The sequence below is a fragment of the Ammospiza nelsoni genome, chromosome 26, assembly GCF_027579445.1.
Source record: "Ammospiza nelsoni isolate bAmmNel1 chromosome 26, bAmmNel1.pri, whole genome shotgun sequence".
NCBI lineage: Eukaryota > Metazoa > Chordata > Aves > Passeriformes > Passerellidae > Ammospiza > Ammospiza nelsoni.
This window is the reverse complement of record NC_080658.1, coordinates 1803176-1823855: the sequence shown is the minus strand read 5'-3', so window position 1 is coordinate 1823855 and position 20680 is coordinate 1803176. Positions and strand designations below refer to the sequence as shown.

Genomic DNA, 20680 nt, shown 5'->3' with positions numbered 1-20680 from the left:
GGGCTGTTACAAACTGCAGCTCTTTGTTCCAGCTGGAAATCCTAAATTTGTGTTTAATTTTAATATCCCTAGTCTTGGCACTGGGCTGAAATAGTGAAGACATTTGTGGCCCTGTGCTGGGGGACACATTACAGCCCATTGTCTGTTCCCAGGGTTCCAAAATCTCAGAGAGAGACTAAATGGGAGATTGTCTCTGTTGCTTTTTGTTAAATCAATTATTTTAAGCAAGGGAGCAATAGAGGAGTCCCAGCACTAAGAGTGTGATAAGGATTCTTCCCAGTGACAGCTTTTTAATAGGATGGGGAAGGCAATTTTTGCTTTCCCCATTTTCATCCCTGGGGATTTGAGGCTTTTCAGGTTGCTGTAACCCAAGGCACAAGCTGAGGGCTGTGATGTACCGTGGTTTTTCTTCTCCAGAAAACAAATGTCAGCAGACCTATATTAAAAATTATTATTATATTAAGAATATTAAATTATACTAAAGAATGTTAAAGAATACAGAAAGGATACTGATAGAAGGTTAAAAGATAATAATAAAAAACTCATGACTCTTTCCAGATCCTCAACACAGCTTGGCTGTGATTGGCTAATAAATAAAAAACAATTCACATGAAACCAATGAAGCAACCACCTGTTGGATAAACAATCTTCAAACCACATTCTAAAGCAGCACAACACAGGAGAAGCAAATGAGATAATATTGTTTTCCTTTCTCTCTGAGGCTTCTCATCTTCCCAGGAGAGAAATCCTAGCAAAGGGATTTTTCCAGAAAATATGACAGGCTGTCTTTGGTTTGGAAAGACAGGAGTCTGCTAAGGCAGACAGGAGCTTCCCCTGAAATGGAGAATGTAAACCCTCCCCACCCCTCCAAATTGCTATAAATTTTAAATTAGGGGTTCTCAGGCAAAAATATGGGAGCAGGAAATAACAGTTCTTTAATAGGGAAATGAAAAAAAAAATAAAGGATAAAATAAACAATGCAGTACACATGAACAACACTGCCAGAGTCAGAACCCAACCTGACACCCTGTGGGTCAGGGTGTTGGTGGCAGTCCCATTGGAATTGTGGCTGCAGCCCTCCTGAAGTATCTCAGGTGTGGTTCTGTTGGAGCAAGGGGGTCCTGTAGAGAAGGATGTATTCTTCCTCTGAAGATCCAGTGGAAGGAGAGACAGCTGCTGTTCCTCTGGGGAATCCAGTGCAGAAAGCCATGCTGATGTCTCAAAAACCTCTGGATTATATTGGGGTAGCAATGCTTGGCTCCTCCCTCTGGGTTATATCTGGGCAGCAATGCTTGGCTCCTCCCTCTAGGTTATATCTGGGTAGGAATGCTTGGCTCCTCCCTCTAGGTTATATCTGGGTAGGAATGCTTGGCTCCTCCCTCCGGATTATATCTGGGCAGCAATGCTTGGCTCCTCCCTCTAGGTTATATCTGGGTAGGAATGCTTGGCTCCTCCCTCTGGGTTATATCTGGGCAGCAGTGCTTGGCTCCTCCCTCTGGGTTATATCTGGGTAGGAATGCTTGGCTCCTCCCTCTGGGTTATATCTGGGCAGCAATGCTTGGCTCCTCCCTCTAGGTTATATCTGGGTAGGAATGCTTGGCTCCTCCCTCTGGGTTATATCTGGGTAGGAATTCTTGGCTCCTCCCTCTGAATTATATCTGGGTAGGAATGCTTGGCTCCTCCCTCTGGGTTATATCTGGGCAGCAATGCTTGGCTCCTCCCTCTGGGTTATATCTGGGTAGGAATGCTTGGCTCCTCCCTCTGGGTTGTATCTGGGTAGGAATGCTTGGCTCCTCCCTCTGGGTTATATCTGGGCAGCAATGCTTGGCTCCTCCCTCTGGGTTATATCTGGGTAGGAATGCTTGGCTCCTCCCTCTGGATTATATCTGGGTAGGAATGCTTGGCTCCTCCCTCTGGGTTATATCTGGGTAGGAATGCTTGGCTCCTCCCTCTGGGTTACATCTGGGTAGGAATGCTTGGCTCCTCCCTCCGGATTATATCTGGGCAGCAATGCTTGGCTCCTCCCTCTAGGTTATATCTGGGTAGGAATGCTTGGCTCCTCCCTCTGGATTATATCTGGTTAGGAATGCTTGGCTCCTCCCTCTGGATTATATCTGGGTAGGAATGCTTGGCTCCTCCCTCTGGGTTATATCTGGGCAGCAATGCTTGGCTCCTCCCTCTGGGTTATATCTGGGTAGGAATGCTTGGCTCCTCCCTCTGGATTATATCTGGGTAGGAATGCTTGGCTCTTCCCTCTGGGTTATATCTGGGCAGCAATGCTTGGCTCTTCCCTCTGGGTTATATCTGGGCAGCAATGCTTGGCTCCTCCCTCTGGGTTATATCTGGGTAGGAATGCTTGGCTCCTCCCTCTGCGTTATATCTGGGTAGGAATGCTTGGCTCCTCCCTCTGGGTTATATCTGGGTAGGAATGCTTGGCTCCTCCCTCTGGGTTATATCTGGGCAGCAATGCTTGGCTCTTCCCTCTGGGTTATATCTGGGCAGCAATGCTTGGCTCCTCCCTCTGGGTTGTATCTGGGTAGGAATGCTTGGCTCCTCCCTCTGGGTTATATCTGGGCAGCAATGCTTGGCTCCTCCCTCTGGGTTATATCTGGGCAGCAATGCTTGGCTCTTCCCTCTGGGTTATATCTGGGCAGCAATGCTTGGCTCTTCCCTCTGGGTTATATCTGGGCAGCAATGCTTGGCTCCTCCCTCTGGGTTATATCTGGGCAGCAATGCTTGGCTCCTCCCTCTGGGTTATATCTGGGCAGCAATGCTTGGCTCCTCCCTCTGGGTTATATCTGGGCAGCAGTGCTTGGCTCCTCCCTCTGGGTTGTATCTGGGTAGGAATGCTTGGCTCCTCCCTCTGGGCGGAGCATCTCAGAGTGGCATGCTGTAGCTCTTATCAGCCATGCAGTAACATCCAATAGTCTGTTACCAGGGAGGTGTGAATGTGGTCACTCAAAGAGAGAGGTAAAGCAAACTGCCCACTTGACAAATCTGCCATACAGATGGTAATGGAAAACAGCTTGCATTGCAATCTTCAGCACAGGCGTGGACATTGATGTTCTTCCCTTGTCTCCCTTTCCAGTGCGCTTCGCGCCCTACAGACCCCCCGACATCTCCCTGAAGCCGCTGCTGTTCGAGGTGCCCAGCATCACCACGGAGTCGGTGTTTGTGGGCCGGGACTGGGTGTTCCACGAGATCGACGCGCAGCTGCAGAGCTCCAACGCCAGCGTCAACCGCGGCGTGGTCATCGTCGGCAACATCGGCTTCGGCAAAACCGCCATCATCTCCAGGCTGGTGGCGCTCAGCTGCCACGGCACCAGGATGAGGCAGATTGCTTCAGATAGCCCCCACGCCTCTCCAAAACGTAAGGATGGCAGCATGTGGGTCTCCAAAATTCAGAGTTTTTACGGCAGCTTTTAGAGTGGGCTTGGCTGAAAGAATCCCATTTCTCTTCAGGCCCAAGGAATCAGCTTAGTCTTTGTTGTGTAGCAAAGGAAGGACCTTTGAGAGTGTGTCATAGAAGTCCTGAATGGTTTGGGTTGGAAAGGACTTTAAAGATTATCTCATTTCAACCCTCTGCTACAGGCCTTCCACTTTCAACCCTGTGCTACACCTTCCACTATTCCAGGTTGCTCCAAGCCTCATCCATCCCTGGATACTTCCAGAGATGGGGCAGCCACAGCTTCCCTGGGCAACCTGTGCCAGGGCCTCCCCACCCTCACAGGGAACAGTTTATTCCTAATACCTAATCTAAATTCTTCCTAATCTAAATCTACCTTTCTTCAGCTTGAGGCCATTCCCTCTTGTCCTATCCCTCCATGCCCTTGTTTAAAGTCCCTCTTGAGCTCTCTTGGAGTCCCTCTAGGTACTGATACAGTCAGCTTTTATACTGCTCCTGTTCCAAAGCTGCTTTTTGAAGAGTCAGAATAGTCTGTCTCTGACTTGTCTGGCTTAAAAACATCACAGACTTTCTCTGGCTGAGAAGCCTCCAATTTTAGAATCACAGAATGGTTTGGGTTTGAAGGGACCTTTAAAGGTCATGTAGTCCAATCCCCCTGCTCATGACATCTCCAGCCAGATCAGGCAGTTAGTGTTCTATGATTATAAATCCATGCCAATGCATTCTTCTTCCCATACAGATTTTTTATCTCCTTGAATCATGGTGTAAATATTTCGTGCAGGTCAGAAGCCCCTGTATGCTCAGGACCCAAGATTGCTCTGCCTCCTCTGGTCCCATCCAATTCCCATCACTAAGCCCTGGCAGGTTTGCAGGTAGAGATGACAACATTTTAAAATCACTCAGCTTGCAGTGAGTGAGTAAGACAGGACTAAAAATACTGAGTTAGGTACCTGAAGGTATCTTTAAGGATGTAGGTCACTGTATCTCAGTGAAGCTGTAGTTAAATCTGTTTACTGGAAATGCTGTGCTCTTGCCCTATCAGAAGAGCAGAAATGTCACTGGGATTGGCATGTTGAGCAGTGTCACTTGTCAGAGCTAAATAAACAATGTGTAGTGAAAGGCAGGGCCTGTTTCTGTATTTTACCTGCAGCTCTGCAGTGCACCAGCTGTGAGTGTGTGTCCCCAGTTTCCTCAGGATGATGGGGGACATTAAAGATAGGGCTGTGCTAAACTCCTGGACTAAAAGCTGGATTTCTCACATGGGGTGGTGCCTTGCACCCTTTGTCCACAGATGCTGAAGGTCCTTGGTCCCACCTAACACATTGTTTTAGTTCACTCTGGTGTGTCCCTGGAGTTTAAAGCTAAATGATTCCTCAGTGTTAGTTATTAGGATGGAAACCTTCAGAATCAGTAATTAATTAGACTTGATTTCCTAGAGAGATCACAAGTCTAGCCATAGAAGATCATTATTCTGCAAGATCCTTGCGGATCCCTTCCAATTCAGGATATTCTATGATTCATCTCTGATTTTGTGATAAGTTTCTTTGTCATTTCTTTTTCCACATGCTGAAAAAAAAATCTATTATGCTTATTAAATCTATGCTAATTAATACGTGCTGATCAGGTGGTCTGACTCTGCTATGGCAGTTGTGCAATCAGCTAATTAAACTGGCTTCAATGCAGCCTCATATTTCTAATTCCTCTCTCAGAAAATTAATACAGGTGACAGTGGTGTTATGCTTAGAATCAAGAAAGTGCCTCATTCTAACACATTCAGGGTTTAATTATGGAGGCAGCAGTCGTTCTCCTCTGTTGTTTGCCATTAAATGGGTCATTGTTTGCATGATTATTTCCAGTCAAGCTCAGGGATGCACTGCAGCAATCCAGTCAGGAGAATCCTCTGCCAGCACGGACAGCACTTCAGAGTGGTGGTGTTCTTAAAATAATCAATAATTAGACATCACCAAGTGCTGCATGTTATGGTGCCATTCAAAAACCCTCCATATGAGTACTTTGAAATAAAATAGTTTGGGAATGTTATCCACAAAAGCCAGGTGGATGAGCTTCTGTAGCAATCTGCTGGTAAAGCCGATTTCTGCTTTACCAAGCAAAAGAAGCAGCTAAAATGCACTAGAACACAGTTAAACTTGCCAGAGATGATTCCAGGATAATTTATTATTTGCTTGCAAGCCTTTTCCAGGTCCTTGTGCTGCTCCTGCTCCTCTCCCCCTGATTAAATTAATGGGCTTCAGATGGTTGTATTAGCTGGGGCTCCTCGTTTATTTATGTTAGAAAATAGGCCTGTAATTCAGAAAAATTGGCTGTCTGTGCTGAAGGAGGACTTGGAACCAAATTAACCAGTGATTGTTCATAACAAGGGAAGGTCTGCTGGCAGAAGTGGAGAGCAGGAGAGCTCTGCACTCAAATCCACCAAACCTGAGGGCAGAGCCTGCCAGAGGGCCCAGTTCACTCCATTATTGTCATTATTTAGAAGTCAATGAAATTACAGTGGGGAAGATGAATAAGACAAACTCAAGGCTTTTTCTTAGTGGTCATTTTCTGCTTCCAAAAGAAGTTTCTTGAGAAGCCTCTGGCCTGGAAATCCCTGAAATCCCAACCAGAGTATTTGTGGGGGAAGTATTTTTAACCTAGAAAACAGCAGCTGCCTAGTTTTTAATAATGTCAGTGCTTGTCCTAACTTCTTTCCTTGGGCAGATGTGGATGCCAACCGGGAGCTGCCCTTGGCACAGCCGCCCTCTGCCCACGCATCCATCGCCAGCGGGAGCTGCCCGGGGACGCCCGAGATGCGGCGGCGCCAGGAGGAGGCCATGAGGAGATTGGCCTCACAGGTATGGCACTGCTTGGGGCTGGGGGCTCCTGGGGAAAAGGGCCGTGAGGAGATTGGCCTCACAGGTATGGCACTGCTTGGGGCTGGGGGCTCCTGGGGAAAAGGGCCGTGAGGAGATTGGCCTCACAGGTATGGCACCTGCTTGGGGCTGGGGGCTCCTGGGGGCTCCTGGGGAAAAGGGCCATGAGGAGATTGGCCTCACAGGTATGGCACCTGCTTGGGGCTGGGGGCTCCTGGGGAAAAGGGCCATGAGGAGATTGGCCTCACAGGTATGGCACCTGCTTGGGGCTCCTGGGGAATAGAGCTATGGGGAGATTGGCCTCACATGTATGGCACCTGCTTGGGGCTGGGGAGATGAGCCTCACAAGTATGGCACTGCTTGGGGCTGGGGGCTCCTGGGGAAAAGATCTGGAGGCTCCTGGGGAAAAGGGCCATGAGGAGATTGACCTCCTGCTCGGGGCTGGGGGCTCCTGGGGAAAGAGCCATGCAAGAGATTGGCTCCTGCTCAGGGCTGGGGGCTTCTCGGGAAAGGGCCATGCAGAGATTGGCCTCCTGCTCGGGGCTGAGGGCTCCTGGGGAAAAGAGCCATGAGGAGATTGGCCTCCTGCTTGGGGCTCCTTGGGAAAAGGGCCATGAGGAGATTGGCCTCGGAGGTATGGCACTGCCTGCTCAGGGCTGGGGTCTCCTTGGGGGCTCCTGGGGCAAAGGGCCGTGCAGACATTGGCCTCATAGGTATGGCGCCCACCTGGGGCTGGGGGCTCCTGGGGAAAAGCTCTAGGGGCTCCTTGGGGAAAGGGCCATGCGGAGATTGGCCTCAGAGGTACGGCACTGCCCTGCTCAGGGCTTGGGGCTCCTTGGGAAATGGGCAGCTTTAGTCCTTGGAACTTCTCAAGCCACTCCTTGGAACTTCTCCCTCTTGACGTCACTTAGAAAAATCCCTCTGTTCAAATGCTCCCTTGGGGAACCTCGAGGGAGAGAGACTTCTGGAAGGGGTTTTACTACCCGGGGAAGTTATTTCTCTAAAATGAAACTCCCTCTAGATCGAATGCACTTCCCTGTTACTCTGAGGGTTTGTCTTTCATAGCCTACTTTCTCATTGCAGATGTTAGGATATGACACAATTTTGAAATAATTGTGGTTTTTCTTCAGCACTGAGAATAAAATTGCTCAGTCTTTGAGCAGTGTTTTGTTTGAAAAGGGCAGATACTGTACTTGGGGAAGGCTCAAGCTGAGTGTTAATGCTGTGTGTGCACTTGGGAATTTTTTGGAAAATTCTCCAAAGTAGACCATAGCCTTTGGAACAATATACAAATTACTGGCTGTTTTGGCAGGAATGGTTTGTGTGGAACACATGGAACACTGACACTTATGTACGTAAGATTTACAGCTTGAATTTTATTGTATTACTGAGATTTAACCCTAATTCTGTGGAGATGGGAAGGTGCCATTCTATTGCTTTGAAATCCAAGGAGTTTGCTCTTGCTCCTCCTCCACCTTTTGGGAGGATGGGAGCAGGTAATGCTTTCCTGTCACCTCCTCCCACTTCAGAGAGGAAAACAGCAAGAAAAGTCTCTGTTTGAAGTTATTACCAGGACGTGTTTTGCTTGGCTTTTTGTGCCAGATACTGTCTTGTCCTGTCTGCTTTCCTGCTGCACACAGATAGCCAGGCAGGTAGCGTGTGCTGCATAAATAATTTTGGTACTCTCCTCTTCCACATGGAGTTCTTGAAAGGAGTGCAATGCCCAGGTCTGGTTTTGTTCAGGCTGCATTAGTCATTGTATTCCTTGCAAATCTGAAGCTCTGCAGACTACCAGAAAGGGCAGTAAAGTGTGCTATCTCTGCTTAAAATACCTCATCTATCACTTCCCCTGAGTGCTTAAGTCATCCTGCTGGGTATGTAATTGATAAATGGATGCTGGTTTAGCTTGTTTCCTCTTGGAAAAGGTAAGGAATATGGCTCTTTCAAACACTGTGTCACATCCACAGCATAGATTGCTCACTGAAGATTTTTTTGCATCTCTGATCGCTGGAGAAAGAGCTAAAAACAATCCTTACAGCCAAAATTAAAGTAAAAATATGTTGTTGTACCTTGGCTGCAGACTCTTTAGGAAGGGTTTTAAGGTCCTTTGGTCTATCTGGATGGAAAAGTGTTTCTTGGATGTGTGTGTTTTATAGTTGTGTTTACACTGAAGTCAGAATTGAAGCACAGAAGAAAGTGTTGACAGTGATGGACAACCACAATTGTCAGGGTTATTTTAGGAGCTGGATGAACCATATGTGAGGAGCTGGAGAAAGCTGTGTGCAGATGTTCCACCTCTGCCTGCACTGAGCAGAGCAGAATGTTCTCAGATTGGGCTGAGGTCCCTGTGCTGGAGAAATGCAGATCATTACAAAAGCAGATTAATAATATACAAACAGTCTTAGGTAATGGCTGGTACAGGCTCCAGAATGCTGGTGGGAAGCTCGTTGTCCTCTCACCCACTCCCCTTCCCTCTGAAAATGTCACTTATCCCAATATTCAGAAGTTGTGTATCTGTGATGACAGAAATGAAAGGTGAGCAAACAGTTGCTTTTCCTCCTCTGGATTACTCAGGGTTGTACTTTTATGCCTGGTTTTTATACAGTAAATTCTTGGGGGCAAAGTTTGCATTTAGCTCTTAATGTCAGAGATGAACAAATCATTAATTTTAGAACTAAGTAACTGCTGACTGGCAAGCAGGAGCTCGACTTGGTCCTGCCTTGCTGACCTTTCCTTTTCCCTGAAGGTTTATCCTTTACTCACAGAGGATTTTTAATGGACTGGCTACCCAGTTTTAACTAACCCATTGAACAGCTTTATTCTTTGGGTTTCTGGATGCTGTGTGGTAGCAGCACTTTAACAAATGGACCTGAAACCCAGCTCAGCTACACTAATGGGTTGTACCCCGTGCAGAGCAGCTGGTGGAGGAGCTGCACATCCATTGCATTAGTTCATTTTTCTGATGCTGAACACAGCTGGTGGCTCCAGAGGCTCTTCTCCCCATCCTCCCAGCCATATCCAAAGCATCACTAACATTGCTGCAGGCATATAAAAACAGAGTGCTCCTACCCTACACAGAGGTGAAGGGATTCATTGCTGCTGAGCCTTGATGCCCTGGGCCACTAATGAGTTTCAGAAAGCATTTACCAGCATACTCAGCTATGTAAAGGTAATGAACATTCCCAATAAACTGGGTCACACGTGCCACATACTGGGTCACAGTCACATGCAGTGCTAATGGCCATTTCCATTTTCCCAGCCAGCATTGTGCCTGGCATGTGGCATAGTGGCAGGTCAGTGTTACACTGCATTTATTTGAAGCTATTTTGTATGGGTCAAAAAAAAAGCCTTGTTAAAGGTTAAAATACAATACTGAAGCTCTTTAAGAGTGGGGTGTTGCTGTGAGCTCAGGGGTCTGGGAGGTTGGTCCAGGAGGGATTGGCTGCTCTTGCATGACACACTTCCAGAAGGAAGCCAAGACAAACCACAGAGGAGGTGTGATGGCAAATTCTGGCTCAGGTTGCATTCTCTAAGTACGTCATTCTGCCTTGTTTGAACCTGTTTGGGGTGAGTCCCATCCACGCCAGCCCCTTGCCATCCTGGAGGCTCTTACACTTCTCACATTCACCTGGTCTCATTCCCAAGGGTGGAACAGGATTGTAAAACTTGTAAAGTTTTACAGTGTGAGAAAACTGCTTCCCACCCAGCTCCATGTAAGTGAGGAGCCTGATTCTCAGCCCCATCTCCAGCACCAGGCTCCACTCGCAGCACTGGCGTTTGGCAGCCTCTCTGTGATTTGAGAGAAAATGTCACAGAGAATAAATAACATCAAGATGAAATTCTGGCTCAGGTTGCATTTTCTAAGAACGTCATTCTGCCTTTGATTTGGTTGACTTCCCAGAATCTTCCTTTGCTTACTGCTTTAGCTTCAGATCCACCCATTAAGCATTATGTTTATCCTACTGGTTATAAGGCTTAGTTGATACACCCATAAATCAAGCACAGAGATCAGGAATTATGGAATCACAGAATGCTAAGGTTTGAAAAGACCTCTTAAGATCATCAAGTCCAACTGTAATGCATGAAAAGTGGCTGAAATTAATTGGGTTGTAATTGCATGTGTGTCCCAAAATCTGATGGTGATGATGATTATGGGTGACCCTTTTTCCGTGACATGACTCTTCAGATTCCTGGAAGAAATATATTTGCCTTTCATTAAAAGAGACTATTTTTGTGTCTACACACAAATTGCATAGGAAATCAGAGTAATTTCTGTTAGTGGAACCTGATATCAAGGAATGGCAACTTGAATGCACAAGTTATAATCCCCAAATAAATAGGATTGATGAAAAGAAATCATTACCTCTGTAATTACTTAACATAGTGCATTCTCTAAGGGAATTCATTATATTTTAACTGTCTGGTAGGAAAAATTCTGTAAGGAATTTGGAGGTATCCATTAAAACTTAAATACATGTATTAGAGCTTGATGCTTGAAATAACAGCCCAGCTTTCTCATCGCTGCATGTGTCACACCTCGTTTTGACTGGGAAAGGAAATTACTGCATTATATCCCATGGGTAATTTCATATTGAAAATTAAAAGCCAGTGCTGAACCAGCAGTGGTTGAGGACCCCACAGCCTGATGTGTTCATTCCTTGGTACCATCCTTCACTGCCCTGGCCATCCTGGAGCCACCTGTTATCTAAGGGACAGGTTTTGCAGGTGGAGAGACAGAAAGCCTTCATCATGTCCAAAGCCATGGGCACATTCATCCCAGCTGCCCTGAGCTCCAGAGGAGCTTTTCCTTTTCACAGTGTTCTCAGCTATATTGTCCTTCCCAAGTTCAAAAATGCAATTTATTTTGCAACATTCTGTGCTACGGTGCTCCAGGGCAGTGGTGGTTTTGGTACAGAACTGCTCCCACCTGCCTTGCTGGGATATATTTGGATACTCCGTGATGTTTGAAAAGAAAACCTAGTCCAGAATGGGAGCTGGAGAAAAGCTTTGTGCCCTGGCAGAGGCTCATTCCAAATGGGCAGGCAGTGCCTGAGGCTGGAGGCAGCAAGGGAGCAGGAGAAGCTGGGCTGGAGTAGTGCCAGAGCAGCTTCCCAGGGGATTCACAAACAGACACAGATTTTTGAGGGCCTATTTTATATTGCAAAAGAAAACAAGAAGGTTGGCAGCATGGCCTGAGAAGATATCACTGGTTTTCTGCTTATTTTAATAAGTGGGCAGAATGTAGCAGGGTTCTAGCAGGGTTTGCTGAGCTGGAAAAGTCAGGGGAAAGCTGGGAAAAGGATAACTTTTTTTTTTCTTTTTTTTTAAATTGAATTAATTTTTTTAATGAAGTGTGGGATCACAATGTATGAGTAAAGCACAGTGAGCTGCCATCGCCCCCGCCTCAGGGGAATCTGTACCCGCGGTGTTGCCTCACTGTGATGGACTCAGGGAGTGCTGTCTGTCCACTTCCACAGAGCTTGACACGTGAAAACAAAGCAAATAGAGAATAAGTTCAAGAAAACAATCACAAGTTTTTACTGGCACCTAGTTCTTAAACAGAACTGAGCACAGAACAAGCTCAGCACAGCACTTCAGAGACATCAGCCGCTGTCACTGTCTGTCTCTGCAAACAGCTACGGCTTAATTTCATTTACTCATCAAGCGGGAGGTCCAGTCATTTTTCAGCATCAGTGCCTGTTTTTACCAACTGATTTGTCTGGATTCTTGTCATAGGCAGTTAACACTCATTGCTCTTAAAGACTTCACCTGTCAGAACAGCTCAAACTCACCAGAGGAAAAACCGCTGCTTTTCCAGCTGTCCCAGCGTGGCTCTGATGAAGACGCGGGATTTTTCGTTCTTCTCTCTTTGCTAGGTCGTAGCTTACCACTACTGCCAGGCTGACAACGCCTACACCTGCCTGGTGCCCGAGTTTGTGCACAACGTGGCCGCGCTGCTCTGCCGCTCGCCGCAGTTCGTGGCGTACCGGGAGCAGCTGCTGCGCGAGCCGCACCTGCAGAGCCTGCTCAGCCTCCGCTCCTGCGTGCAGGACCCCATGGCCTCCTTCCGCAGGGGCGTCCTGGAGCCCCTGGAGAGCCTGCACAAAGGTACTGCTGTTCCTTGCTGTGTCCCAGCCTCCCACGTGCCTGTTTTTATTGTGGTTTTTTAAATGATGCTAAATTGGGGTTATGGGTGTTTGAATGAAGGGATGGGTTGATCTGCCGGCGTCGCTTCTGGAGCTGAAGGGAAGAGGTGGGAGCTGGTGAAGCTGGGAAGACTGAGAATCATGGGATGGTTTGGGTTGGAAGGGACCTTAAAGCTCATCCCATTCCACCCCCAGCCATGGGCAGGGACACCTTCCACTATCCCAGGCTGCTCCAAGCCCCATCCAGCCTGGCCTTGGGCACTTCCAGGGACCCAGAGACAGCCACAGCTTCTCTGGGCAACCTGTGCCAGGGCCTCCCCACCCTCACAGGAAGGAATTTTTTCCCAATATCCCATTTGGCCTTCCCGTTTCTTGCTTCTTTCACTTCCCAAAGCTGTCCTTGCAGTTCTCAAGGTGAAAACAAGCAACCAGTTCCATTCACAGCACTGCTAACAGGAAAATGTTCTGATTTATTTGTGTAGGGGTGACTTTTTTTTCCCTTTCCCTGTCACTATTTAGCGGGTTTTGGAGAATCTGAAGCTTTCACCAAAGGACTGGTATCAAAAAGTCCATAGACACCATGTGTAAAGCTTCTGGGGGAGCTGGTGACAAGCCTTATTCTGATAACAGAGCTTTTTCTAATACAGCATTGATTTTGTCTTCTTTTCTTTCTCCCCTCTGCAAGTTATAAGTAATTCATTGTGACAGTCACTAAATATAAGATCTTTGCTCGTTGCCATGAAAACTGTCAGAGCATTGCAGAGTTCAAGACTGTTGTCCTGCAGAATCATGTTTATTACTGTGCCTGTGCTGCATCTTGGCTGCAAAAATAGTTCAGTTAATTTTGTTACCACCCTACACACTACAGTGTAAGATCCAACATGAAGGAGATGCAGCTTCTGGCAGATTCAAAGCCCTGATGTTCAAATCAGCTCTTCAAAGCTGTGTCCAAGCTCTGAGCAGCAGCATCTGGGTCCAACCTGCCCTGTTCCACTAGGCACAAAGCATATGTAGAGCCAGCACAGCATGGCAGTGGCTGGTTTTCCTGGCATGGGGAAATGTCACTGTGGAAGGAGCGTGGTTGCTCTTTCCAATCATCACTCTTGGCAAAAAGAAAAAGGATACATTTAGGAACTGCTGCTCTAGAGGAAAATAATTCTTGGTTATTACAGTAGCTCCTTGGGAGATGTTTCTGCTCTTGATTTCAGAGTGTTTTGGAGGATTCTTATTTTTCTTGTTAAGGAGGTCGACCCCCATCTGCCCTAAATTCTGACATATGGTACATGTGAATAGCATATGCCATCAATAGACTCAGATTTCACATTTTGCACCTGGTTTTGAGTCTTACTAGACAAATTTACCATCGAGAAGATACCCCTTGAGCTTAAGATACAAGTCCAGAGGTATCTCTACCATTAGTTGAGATACTCAGCCATACTCAGCTCTCAGTGTCTGACAAAGAAAAAATAACTGCATTGTCAGCGTCACCTGGGTAACTGTATTCTCCAGCAGCAAAAAAATCCTGTTTAAACAGTCCATGATTTACTCCTTGTAGTATTTTCAAGGCCAGGTTGGAACAACAACAGCGTGTCCCTGTCCACCCAGCTGGACGGTGGAATGAGATGATCTCTAAAGGTCAATATGCAATTAATGTATCATTAAAAAGGTGCTGCTGCTGTAGGTGTTTTCTTCTTTGGCAATATCTGCTCATGGTTTAAAACTCTGTAGTGACGTTGCGGTACATTATGGTTGTGTGTCTATGGCCTATCCAATAAATGCTTTTTCTCTTTCTCTCAGAGAGGAAGATCCCTGATGAAGATTTCATTATATTAATTGATGGTTTAAATGAGGCTGAATTTCACAAGCCAGATTATGGAGACACCATAGTATCGTTCCTGAGCAAAATGATTGGAAAATTCCCTTCCTGGCTGAAGCTGGTTGTGACAGTCAGGACAAGTCTACAGGTATGTTGAGACCCAAAACAGGGATAAACTGTGTCATTGTCATGATGGGACTTTGGTAAAGAAGATCTTGTTGGATGTTCTGGATTTGCTCAAAACCTTTATTTCAGGTTATCCTTTTGGCTTTTTTATTCGTGGATTTACATCCATGTCCTTAGGCTCACTCTACAGCTTTGGAAGGATCTAATCCATCATAGCTTATTCATGTAAATAAATGTTCATCAGCAAATAGCTCAGATCATTTTCTGAGACTGTTCACATGCCAGTAGGGCCTGACTCATGGAGCCATTAGGAAGGCTGCCAGACACCAGGCCCTGCCTTCCTAATAGCTCCATGTAGAAGGGCAGAGGAATTTGGATCTTCATTCCTTTCAGTGTGACCCAGAGCATGATGATTTCAGTCTGATTAGGCCAAGATGTTGCTCGGTTCAAGATTGTTGTGAGCAGGTCAGCAGGGAGCTGAGTGGTTCCAGCCCCATCAGAGCAGCCAGTGCCCACATAGTCATTGTCACTGGGAATGGCAGCTGCTTCCCAAGATCCAGCAGAGCACAGACTATTTGCTGTTGAGTGCTGGGGTCCATTTTTCGCTCAGTAATGGAGTAAATTAAATATCATTTGGAAGAAATCTTTGTAAACAAATTGGATCCCAATGACTTGAATTCCTCATTTAATTAGGGTTTTGCATCCGTAAAGTCTTCACTGCCACTCGAGTTCGCACTGTGCTCTCCCTCTCTATTTTGTTGGAGAGCTTCTGGCTTTCCTGGAGTTGGCCTTGTACAGATCTGTTGCATCACTTCTCCTGTCCTCACAGTGACTGAGAGCACATGAGGCAGGAATTTCTTTGGAGAGGCCTTTGGTGATCTTTGGTTTATGTTGAACCAGGGAATTCAGTAGATGAGCTTTTCCTGAGTGCAGTGTCCTGCAGCAGACAGACACAGTTGCTTTGCACTGGAAAATACTCACTGTTGTCTGTCCTGATGTTTCTGTGCATTTGTGGATGTAGAATGCAGAAGGATGCTCCCAGGGAGGTCTCAGCTTCAGCAAGTTTCTTGTGGCCTCAGGTCTGTCATCTGGATGTCCTGGACAGCAGAAGGGATGGGAGGTCAATCCGTGGTTGGGAGGGATGGGAATGACAAGGGCACTCTCTGTGTGAATTTACCAGCCCTTTCCATGGATGTACTGTTAGAAAGTGTCCCTTGCTTTTATATCAGTCATGTGTCACACACAACCTGCTTGATTATAGATGGGAGTGTGAGGCCCTGAGGGCACAAACTGCTGTTTGTGTTCTTGCCCTGATGGGAGGTCTTAAAGGAGTCTCAAAGGTGCTGTTGTAATCGAAACTAAGTCTGCTTAATGAATAGTAAACACTGCAGGCATGAGTATCTTTTTTTCTTTCTTTCTTTGTAGGAAATAATTAAGCTGTTGCCCTTCCACAGAATATTTTTGGATAGACTGGAGGAGAATGAAGCCATCGACCAGGACCTGCAGGCATACATCCTTCACCGGATCCACAGCAGCTCGGAGATCCAGAACAACATCTCGCTCAACGGCAAAATGGACAACACTACGTTTGGCAAACTCAGTTCTCACCTCAAGACCTTGAGCCAAGGCTCCTACCTATACCTGAAACTTACTTTTGATCTCATAGAGAAAGGATACCTAGTTCTAAAAAGCTCCAGCTACAAAGTGGTGCCAGTGTCCCTGTCTGAAGTGTACCTGTTGCAGTGCAATATGAAGTTCCCAACACAGTCTTCCTTTGATCGGGTCATGCCTCTCTTGAACGTAGCAGTGGCTTCTCTGCACCCATTAACAGATGAACATATTTTTCAGGCCATTAATGCAGGTAACATTGAGGGCACTTTGGAGTGGGAGGACTTTCAGCAGAGGATGGAGAACCTTTCTATGTTTCTTATCAAACGTAGAGACATGACGCGAATGTTTGTTCATCCCTCTTTCCGAGAATGGCTTATTTGGAGAGAAGAAGGTGAAAAAACCAAGTTTCTTTGTGATCCAAGGTAAGCAAATGCTCTGAGAAACCAGAGCTTACCAATGTGTTACTCTACACTGTTACCTGAATCATCTTATTTTATGAAGTTGCACATGGCTGCAGTTACTCTGTACACAGTTTGCTCTGTGTACACCGTAGGTCTCCGTGTTCTGTCCTGATCACCTGAGGTCTTTATGTTGTTCCTGGAAAGAAACAAGCACCCCTGGGCACACACCTGACTTGGCAAACCTAGCACTCATCTTTAGAATGAGATGAGCTGTTCCTCAGAAGGCCCCAGGCTGCCTAGCTCAGTTATCAGCAGGGGCAGGTTACTCCTGCCAGCTCAGTCCTGGAGAAGGGGCATCATCATCCCTTTCTCCATAGGTATCAAAAGCACACGAAGTAGAAGATAAGAAGTGGAAAGATGAGTAGTGTGGATACATCTTAGGTAGTTGTGCTCCTCGTAGTTCTACTAAAGGTGTTTTTGAAAACAAAATAACAGAATTGTTCTGTAGTGGCTTTGCACTGTAAATGCATCTGTAATCTCTGTTCTGACAGCAGCTGAGTTCCTGGCTTAGCTCACAGGGAACAGAATTTAATCACAGTTAGATTTATATTCTCTAAGCCCAATGATCTTTATCAACAACATGACTTTTGTTTCTAGTGACAAGTGGAAACACACCATCTGACTGTAATTCTCACCATTTACCCTCATAAGTTTTGCTCCATTTTTCTGCCCATTTAAAATCATAATCATGGAGCTTCCTCCATCCCAGTCACTCCCACCTGGTGCTACTGGTTTTGTGTGGCCTGGCTGCAAGGGAGCTTGCTGTGAGCTGAGTGAGGGGACAGCAGCCAGTACTCCTGGCAATTATCACTGATCACACAGCACCTGCCAGAATGATCCCTAACAAGAGCAGCTCAGAAAATCACTGCTTTCCTTATCACTGCTTTCCTAATCACTGCTTTCCATCAGTACCATGAAAATAGAATCTAGGTGCAGGATGCTTCCCTGATGGTGAGGTGTGTATTGGGTGCTGTGGGTGGTAGCAGTGCCTGTGGCTGAGTTACCTGGGACTGAGGGTCCGGAAATTCTCTTCATCTTCACAGTGGTGGGAAATTTCACTCTTAGAGCGCCAGATTCAGAAGGAAATTCAGATGTGTTGCGCTTTAGATTTTTCTGCACTGAAACAAAGTGTGTAATCAACATGAAGGTACAAATTGGACCATGTTCACTCAGCAGGTCACCAGAAAGATTTTTGCTCTAGTTTTGGGTTTGGTGCTGCCTTTCCCAAGCATCACAAACACATTGTGCTGCCCTCAAGACTATTTAGGAGATTTTCAGATATCACTTTCCATCTCATATGTGCCATTATTGTGAGGAAATTAATGATGACTTTATGGAGACCACTCATGCTCTGTGCTATCCCCACAGAGCTGACCTGGCTTAGCTCCTTCCCACAGGCAAAAAGAAATTCCAGTGCATCAACAGGCTCTCACTACCACGGGCATGAGCCCATACATACTGGAGGACTAGTATGTATCTCTGATTTATAATGTGCACTAATTACATTATGCTCTGATGGTAATTAATGAAACCAGATGCAATCCAGAGATTAATAGAGAGGAATCCCTGAGCTACAACACTCCACAAAATCCTCCTGTCCAGCTGATACTGAGCTCAGAGCATGGGAAACCCTGAGCAGCAATTAAGCTAAGTCATGATTTTTCATTTTATTTCTTGGAAGAGAAGCAGAGCTGGCCACTGACAGAGCTCACAGCAGTAGCCTGTGAAAATTTGCCTGCATCTGGTTTGTTCACAGACAGATGGATTTCTTTCTGCTTGTTTGGGCATTGAGAAGACATGACAACTGTACAGAGCAGTCCTCAGGGTTGTCATACATGAAGCAGTTTGACCCTACCCTGTCAGTACGGTGACAGTAGGTGAAGAATAAGGTTGCTGAGGCTGATATTTTTCCCTGCAAGAAGAGCTTTGAAGTGAAATGTGGGTTTGTGAAGCTGCTTTTAATTGACTGACCCTGACAGAGTGTCCAGGTGTGAGACCATTATGAAGGAAATTGGGATAATGGGCCTCGTGTCCACTCATATCCCAGCACTGCAGCTGGGCTAATCTCCCTGATTTCATTAGTGAGAGCGAGTTCTCATGTTCTCAGAAGCATGGAAAAGAGGGGAGGGGAGAGCAGGAACACCGTGTCCAGGAATTATCACATTTTTCTATGCTTTTAGGAAAAACAGCAGATATCCACCCTCTGGGGTTTTGGTTAGCCTGTTGAGATGCTGACCCTCTTCTCTGAACCCTCATCATGCGTTTGGTGTCCAAAGCAAAGGCTAATTGGCTCTGAAGGGGAACAATCTCACTGCTGCTCTCCCCAGAGAGGGACCCCTCCATTTTTTAACACAGGGCTCCAGTGAGGCATTTGTCAGAGCACTTAACCAGCATTGCAGTAACGACCTCCCCAGCCTGTCAGGCCAGCACATCAGCCACTTGATGTGCTTGCACAAGTGGCTTCCTTGACAAATAGCTAAAACATTTTAGGGGAAGACCCAATCCTTTGTGACTGGTGCTTGGAGAAAGTAGTTCTTACTACATGTTCTCCTACACTTGTATTTCTAAACCTAAATTCTGCTCTAATGCAGTGCTTTTTTCTGCCCAGACTTAATCAGAAACGTCTATGCAATTATTTTCCATGTTTTTACAACACTAATAAATGTTTTATGCTTTTGCTGCTGCTGAAAGGGCTGTGAGCAAGACAGAAATGAAGTGATTTTCCCTGGCAAGGCAGTAAGAGAGCTGTAGTCAGATATGGACCCCAGAAGTGAAATTACTTTATCCAGGTTTAAGTGTAAACATCTGAGTTACTTGTCTAGACTTGCTTTATAGTCAGAGGAGAGAAATTAGGGTGATTAATTTCATCCTGAGCTACAAGGCTGCCGTAGGTCAGATGAGGAGTGCCTGGGAAGCATCTCCTCCAGCTGAGTTATGAGGAATCTCAGGATGATGGGCTCCCCAGGAGATGTTTCCAGTTCTGACAGGGCTGGATGAAGTGAATCTTCCCAGGCTGCTCCTCTACCCCACACACAAGGTTTTGAAGCAGATTCACAGATTTTCTACCCTTGTTCAGGAAAGCTGAGTGGGATAAAGATACTCTTGGTGCTGTTGCTGTGTGAGTATCCCAGTTTGGGCTTCTGTGTCTCAGGGTGGCATTGGACCACCAGGTGCTGGTGCTGGTGGCTGAGGGAAGAGGTTTTGTGCTGCTTGGGGGTGTCCCAGCATCCATGGGACCTTAGCAAAATGAAGCATTTTAGATCCTCACCTCAGGTGCTTCACCTCTGGCTTGGTGAAGCCAAAACTCCCCTGATTTTAGGGGCTGCCATCCAGGTGTCTGTTGCTCAGGCAGTCACTCCCATCTCCTTGAGCCCTTGGAGCAGTTCATGTGGCCTCCTCTGGCTGCTGACTGGGGTGAGCTGAAGCCCAAAACGCCATCCCTGTCTGGCCTGCAGGGTCACTGGGGCACAGGGAGGTGACCTGTGCAGGACTGGAGCTTGGCAGAGCCGCTCGGTGCCTTTGGTGCAGCTTTGCTGTTCCTAGGGCAGTGGGTTTTGAAGGATAGGCATTTTATGAACCCACAGCAAGGCCGTTTCCTCACCTCTTCCCTCCTCTCTGACATCCATCAACCAGATCTGTTTGTCAGACCCCAACTGAAGATACGCTGCATGGATAAACATGCAGCAGCAGTGCAGGCAGAAGGAAACAGCTCTCATCTAACACCCCAGTTGCCATGGTTTCTGGCAGTGCTGTCTTTCAGTACAATGCTCTGTAGGTATTTTACATTTTCCTTTTTCTCTCTTGAGATCGCATTGCAAGTGGAGACTTCCCCTGCACGAAATTAATGTTTTTATGTTATTACCCAGCAAAATGATGGAGTGAAGGCTTTGGAGCAAAATTGGGGGTTTTGTTTTATTTTGATGGAATGCTGAATCTGATTGACAAATAACAGTCCTCAGTGTAAAGATAATTCGTTTAGAAAGTTGGGAGAGAAAAGAAGTTGGTGAAAGTGATATTTCTAGCAATTCAGGAATAAACAAACAGCTTTAAATGGGGAGTTGGTTCTTGCATTACATGTCTTAACTTCTTAAAAATTACCGCCAGATCAGTCCTCCGTATGGCCATCACTTGGGCATTATGGTGCATGGATTAATTGATTTTCTTTCTCTTTTTTATTACAAGACTCTCAAAAGCTCTTAAAATATACTCAGATTTATTGCTAGCTGAAATGATCAAGTGTTCACCAA

At 46.3% G+C, this 20680-nt stretch overlaps 1 protein-coding gene across 1 annotated transcript in view; it reads left to right on the top strand.

Annotated features, from left to right (window-relative positions):
* TANC2 (tetratricopeptide repeat, ankyrin repeat and coiled-coil containing 2) overlaps window positions 1-20680 on the top strand; it is a 145163-nt gene that overhangs the window by 93380 nt on the left and 31103 nt on the right. The window contains exons 11-15 of the mRNA XM_059489387.1: window positions 3089-3370; window positions 6122-6255; window positions 12150-12381; window positions 14217-14383; window positions 15787-16394. Coding sequence (XP_059345370.1) covers window positions 3089-3370; window positions 6122-6255; window positions 12150-12381; window positions 14217-14383; window positions 15787-16394 — 1423 coding nt within the window. The remainder of the gene's footprint in view (window positions 1-3088; window positions 3371-6121; window positions 6256-12149; window positions 12382-14216; window positions 14384-15786; window positions 16395-20680) is intronic.